General features: G+C 72.4%; 2 protein-coding genes across 3 annotated transcripts in view; one reads left to right on the forward strand and one right to left on the reverse strand.

The window, feature by feature from the left end:
• Positions 1-1,589: 1,589 nt before the first annotated feature.
• On the reverse strand, positions 1,590-4,074 carry LOC113971692 (collagen alpha-1(I) chain-like). The gene is made up of 4 exons (XM_027691853.1): positions 3,000-4,074; positions 2,171-2,907; positions 1,845-1,973; positions 1,590-1,739 (listed from the first exon to the last, which is right to left on the reverse strand). The coding sequence occupies exons 1-4, from the start codon at positions 4,072-4,074 to the stop codon at positions 1,590-1,592; spliced, it is 2,091 nt and encodes a 696-aa protein (XP_027547654.1).
• Positions 4,075-5,743: 1,669 nt separating this feature from the next.
• Positions 5,744-5,880, forward strand: part of CBX8 (chromobox 8) — a 3,003-nt gene continuing 2,866 nt past the window's right edge. For both annotated transcript variants that reach the window (XM_027691371.1, XM_027691373.1), the window contains exon 1: positions 5,744-5,861. In XM_027691371.1, the coding sequence (XP_027547172.1) occupies positions 5,793-5,861 (69 nt within the window). In that variant the 5' untranslated portion in view covers positions 5,744-5,792. The remainder of the gene's footprint in view (positions 5,862-5,880) is intronic.

The following is a 5,880-nucleotide window of genomic DNA, read 5'->3' on the forward strand; positions in this document are numbered from 1 at the left end:
CCCCCCCCCCGCGGCCGGGGGAACCCACCGCCGGTCATTAGGTGGAATGCAGATGAGCGGCGCTTCACCTCTAATTGCTTTTGTTAAAAGCGGAGCCGCGGGAAGGGCGGTGACGGGAGGGGATGGGTAGGGACGGAGACGGGACTGAGCCGGGCAGGATGTAGGATAGGGGTAGCGGCAGCCCCGGGCGGCTGCGGTTGCACCCCGTCTCCTCTGTCACATCCACGTCAGATTTCCCCGGCAGGGCCGCCGCCATCGGCACCGCCGGGCCGCGCTCCGTCCCACTCCGGCCCCTGCCCACTCGTGACGCTCCCGTGGCCGCTGCAGGGAGCAGGTCCGTCCTTCTACCGTCCTTGCGGGCCGAGCAGCGCGGCCCCGGCGCGGGCAGCAGCCGGTGGGACGGAGCCGCACCGGCTAGACGGGGTGCAGGAATACCCCGGAACGTTCCCGTTTCCTCGCCCCACGCCGCACTCGGGCCGGTTCCTCCCTCTCTCCGTCCGCAAACAGCTCGTGTTTATGTTCCTACAAATAATGAGCAAATTCAGAACCCCCGGGAACAAAAGATCTTTTGTGCAGAGCGCTCGGAGCCTGGAGCGGGTGATAAACGGCGCCCCCGGTCCCGGGAGCGGCGCTTTTCTCGCCCGGGGCGTTCGGGGTGACCCGCGAAGCTGCAGCGGGGCCACCCCGGCGCCGGGGGTGACGAGGGGCTCCCGGTGCGTGTCGGCACGCCTGGAAAACGGAGAACGGGCGCTTTGCCGTCGGGGCGCCCCGTGGACGCTCCCTGCGTGGGGACTCCGCCGGTCAGCCTCGCCGGAGCCGGGGGCTCGGGGCACGGCGGCCCCACGGGCGCAGAGGTCTGCAGGACACGCGTGAGCGGCTCCCACGAGAAAGACCGATGCGGGAGACTTCCCGAGCGTTCGTGGGTCTGTGCTTCGGGAGAGAACGGCGGCTTCTCTCCCCCGTCGGGACTGCAGAGGGGACCCCTCCCCGCTTTGCCGCGGGTCACAGCTCCCGGGGCTCCTGCGGGCGCTCCTGAACCCTCGGTGCGGGGGGTTCCTGCCCTGATGAACCCTCGATGCGGGCGGGCTGCCCGGGGCGGAGGGGGCGGCAGTGCCCCCCGGGGGTAGCGGGAGCGCCGCCGGTTGCGCGGCGGCCGCAGCCGCCATTTCCAGGAGGACGGTGCCACCTATGGAAAGCACCTGGAATTCACCGGGCCGGCGGGAACGCGCCGGGAAGGTCAGCGTTTCCGTGCGGCACCGTCGGGACGAGCCGCTCTCCGGGCTGGCCCGGGGAGTGTCGGAGGGGCTTGGCTGCCCCGGTCGGCGGGGCCGCCGCTGTCCCTCAGTACCGCCTGCCCCGGGGAAGATGCTCGGCTCGGTCCCGGGGCGGCGGCGGGGCCCGATTTGGGACCAGCCGCGGCGCTGGGCTGCACCTCCTCGGAGCGGTCGCTTCGCCGGCTAACCAAGGCCCCGGTAACCGGGGAATAACGACCGGCGGGGCGGAGAGAGGCTGTTCTGCTCGGGTGCTGGGCAGAGTCCCCGGGGCCGGCATCCTCTCGCTCTGCTGGGTCCGACCACACAGAGGTCCCTCTACGGCCCCGCCAGCCCCCTCCGGTGTCCGGGGAAGGGGCAGCGGCCGTGCCAGGGGTCGGCCCACCGGGGCACGCTGCCTCCCGTCTCCACCTCGCCTCCGGAGCCGCCGGGGAAGTCCCGCCCGATCACGAATTCGATGCCAAACACCTTGACATGAAAACTTACTCACACGGAAGTTCCGGGGCTGGTGCAGCCCCGCGCGGACGCCGCTGCACGGGAACCCCCGAGATCTCCCCTCCCCGCACCGGGTACCTCCGCGCTTCCCGGCAGCATCCCCAGCGGCACCTTGGGGTGCTGGTGTCGCAGCTGGGAGCCAGTCTCTGCCTCCCCGATTATCCCCGAGATGCTCGGAAACGAAAAGGCAACATCCCGGGGGCCGGGCTGCGCCCCCAGTCCCGGAAAAGGCCGTGGGCCGGGGGGGGGCCGGCGATGCCGCGGTGCCCTCGGTCCGCGCCCACCCGTAGAGACAGCCTGGTACCGGCCCGGGGGCCGTGAATTTGACCGAGACTCCTCTCGGCTCCATTCATCCACCAGTGGAGGGAATCGTTTTCCCGCACAGCTCAGGGACGGAACCGAACCGGGAAACACCCGGAGCCGAACCGGGCGGCGGGGCTGACCGGGAACCCGAGGCCGGCCGCCCCGAGTGTGCGGGGCGGTATCCACGCATTCAGGGAGCTCGCGTGGAATGGGGCTCCGGGGCGCGCTATACGCTGCCCGTCGGTACCGGGGCTGCAGGATGCCTTTCCCGGATCCCGAGGGCCACTCCGGTCTCGGGGTCGGTTCCGGGACGGGCAGGCCCTGGGACTCTGCCAGCGGGCGACTTGCTCTGCCCCCGTTCCCCCCGGTGGTCCCACTGTGGGGTCCGTGCTCGGCTCGCCCAGGAGAAGGGTTGTCGACACACTGGAGCGCGACCGTGGCATAAACGGATATACGAGGAGCACCGGCATCCTCGGCCACCCGGGGAACCGGGTCGGGAGCTGGGCTGGATCCACCCGCCGCGGGTGGCCGTGGGACGGAGCAGCTTCTGAAGCACGGTCACTGCAGTGCACGGGAGGCGCGGGGGAATGCCCGGCTCCAGTGCGGGAATCGATGGTGCCGGTGTTGGGTTGGAGCCAGGTCCGCCCCGCCGCTCCAGGCTCAGCCGCGCTCGGACACGCGTGCTCGCTCCACCGCCCCACGCGCGACACCGGGAGGGGCTGCTGCACCCCGGTTTCGTTGCAAAACTCGTGGCCGTGGAAAATCCCGCACAGCGAGAAACGAGGGGGGGGGCGGGAACTCCGCGCCGCGGCGGCCCGCTGAGCCCCGAGGAATTCATCTCACGAGTGCGTGTTGGGGGAACGGAGACCCGGCAGCCAAGAGGTGGATTTGGGGTCAAACGGGCAGAAACGGGGTTTGCCGCGCCGGCACACGTCCTCGCCGGGCCGAAGCTGTCCCCGAGTCGGCACCGAGCCCGGGACCCAGAGACCGGGCCACTGTCTGCGTGGGCGGTGGAGACGCGGGGGCGAGCGGCCCCCTCGGCCAAGAGCCCGTGGGGCGCCCAGGCAGCCCCTGCCGCTGACCTCGGGAGCCCGGAGGGCGGCCCGTGCCCCGGCTCTGCTGCTGCTTCCATTGGCCCGGCCTGGCAGGGGGGCCCTCGCAGCGCCGCCGGCCCCGGGCGAGGGGGTCCCCGGACTCCCTCCGGCAGCGGGAGGAATTGCCCGGCGGAGCCGCGAACAGTCCCACCCGCCACTGCCTCGGGCCACGGCGCCGGGACAGCTCCGTCCCGCTTCTCCTTCCGAACCAAGACCCCCACGAGCGGCCGCAGCCCCGGACCCGGCTCACCCACGCGCGGGGGCTCCGGTCGGTTCCCACGCGGCGGCGGCCGCTCCGCGCTGCTTTCCCTGTGCCGTTCTCGTTTACGTCTCGCCTCGTCCCTGCCCCCCCCGCACCGCAGCCGGGGGCGCAGCCCCGGCTCCGCGTGGGTCCCGCGTGGGTTACAGCGGGAGGATGAAGCTATTCCTGCGCTGACGCCCGCACGTGAGGCAGCCGGAACCGCGGCCTCTCGGCTCTGCACACCCACGCGTGGCCGTGGGGCTCCGCGTAGCTCGGCGAAGGCGACGGGGCAGAGGCGGCTGCTCAGTCGGGAGATCCGCGGACCCTCGGGGCTCCCGTGCGGCGTCGGTGCGGGGAGACTCGGCTCGGGTCTGCGGTTCCCACCTGCGCCGGGACACCGGCAGCCACGGTGCTGGACAAACACCAGCTTCTGCGGGTTGCAGCAGCTCCACGGCCACGGGGACGGGCGCTGCTGCGCCGCCGCGGACGCTGCCCCGGGAGCCCCGAGCAGTGGACGAGACGGCGGCGCCGGCACCGGTCGGGCCAGGGGGTCACGATCCGCTTCCGTGCCCCGGCCCCGCGCTCCTCGCTGGGCCTTGCGCCCGGTACCGCCGGGTCTCTCCTCCGAGCGGCAGCTTCCCGGGAGCGGGATCCGGTCCGCCGCATCCATGCCGATTCATGAGTCGCCCCGCGACCAGCCTTAATTAACACAGATTAATTCGACATTAACGAAAAACTTCTCGGGACGCGGCTCGCCGTGGTCCGGGAGGGCGCGGGGGTCGCTCTCCCCCCCGGCCCGGCCAAGCCACGCAAAACCCGCGTAGCGGGGAGGCTCCCGTGGCGCGGGGTTGCAAGCGTGGTGTGGGAGTCCACGAGAGCCGTGGAATGGGAATCTCCTGCCTCCTCCAGTGAGCGCAGTTTCACGTCGGCCGGGGGCAGTGGCAGGAGGGATCTGCCCACCGAGACCGACCCACTACCTCCCGAGTCCCGCGTGGGGCTGTGGGGGTCCAGTTGTCAGTGCTCCCCGCGGGGTCCCGGAGCCCCACTCGTGTCTGCCGGCGGAGGTCCCTGCCCGCCTGGGTGACGCGGCGGCAGGGAGGATGCCCTGGAGAAACAACGTTCCTCGAGGTTCCCGCTGCCGCTCCCGGCGGACCCGTGTCCCTGGGCTCCCCGCCGTAGCCGTGGACTCATTTACCGGCAGGCAGGCGCAGCCGGATCCCCGGGGCCACTCTCGCCGTGAGTTTCCCACGCGTGAGCGCGGCAGCCGCCGAGCCCCTCTGCTCCTTGGCTTCGAGCTCCTTAGGGAAGGGGAAATGGAGGCAGGAAGGAGGGGCAGATCCATGAGAGGTCTTGTCACAAGTGGACGGGACCGTAGGAGCCCAGTCAGCACCCCGCCGTGGTGCTGCGGGTCCCACCCTCGAGGCAGCACCCACCCGCGGCGCTGTCCACGGACACGAAAACCGCTTCACTCAGCGGGAATGAGCTGAAGGGCTGCCCGGCACCCCCGGGCCCTCCCCCGAACGGCGCGGGGGGCGGATTTTGACCCTTCCCGCTTGCGAGCGAAAACTGGCCCCGTGAGACCGCCGGTCCCTCAGAGGCTGCACCCATTTCCCGCGACTCGTCGCCCTGACACGCGTGTCTCGTTCTCCCGTGGCCGCCTCGGGGAGAAGGCGATGGGTCTCGTGCGGGACACAGTGCGGCGGGACGAGAGGCAGAGCCGGTGAGGGGGGCCCACGGGGGCCCGGCACCGTCTCGCAACCTCGCAGTGCCATCCGCGTTCCCACCAGTTTGCTGACAGGTAACGCGGGAGATGGACCAAATTCTTCGTGGGGCCGCTGGCACGCGCGACCGCGTCCGTGAGTGGAAGGCTCCGCGGGCTCCGCCGTTACCGGGCCGGGCCGTTCCTGCGGAGCGCGCCCCCCGCCCCGACACCGCTCCGTTCGTCTGACCACCGCCCGCGGAGCCCCCCCCAGTCCGCCCCGTCCAGGTGCCGCGGAAGCCCCCCGGACGGCCCACATTCCGCCCCGTCCCCCGGGGGGCTGCGATAACCCCCCCCCACCCCATCCCGCTGCCGCGGTCCCCCCTTTGTGCTCCGCGTCCCTTCCCGCACCCCCGGGTCCCCCCCCCCTCCCCGAGCGGGGCGTGTCCCGGGGAGGGCGTGTCCCGGGGTGGGCGTGTCCCTCCCCGCGGTGGCCCCGCCCCGCGGCCATCGGGACGCGCCGCACGTCGGTGGGCGGGGCTCGGCGGGGCCAATGCGGCGCGGGCGGAATATTCCACCCGGCTCCGGCGGCGGCGGGCGCGGGGGGGGCCTCGGTGACGTCAGCGGGCGGAGTATTATGGTCTGGGCTGCGCCGGGGCCGCCCCTGCGCTGCGAGCGGCCGCGTAAACATGGAGCTCTCGGCCGTCGGGGAGCGCGTCTTCGCGGCCGAGGCCCTGCTCAAGCGCCGCATCCGCAAAGTAGGTGCCCCCCCCCCCC

The sequence above is a fragment of the Neopelma chrysocephalum genome, unplaced genomic scaffold (genome assembly GCF_003984885.1).
Source record: "Neopelma chrysocephalum unplaced genomic scaffold, ASM398488v2 Primary Assembly neopelma1_84, whole genome shotgun sequence".
NCBI classification, from domain to species: domain Eukaryota; kingdom Metazoa; phylum Chordata; class Aves; order Passeriformes; family Pipridae; genus Neopelma; species Neopelma chrysocephalum.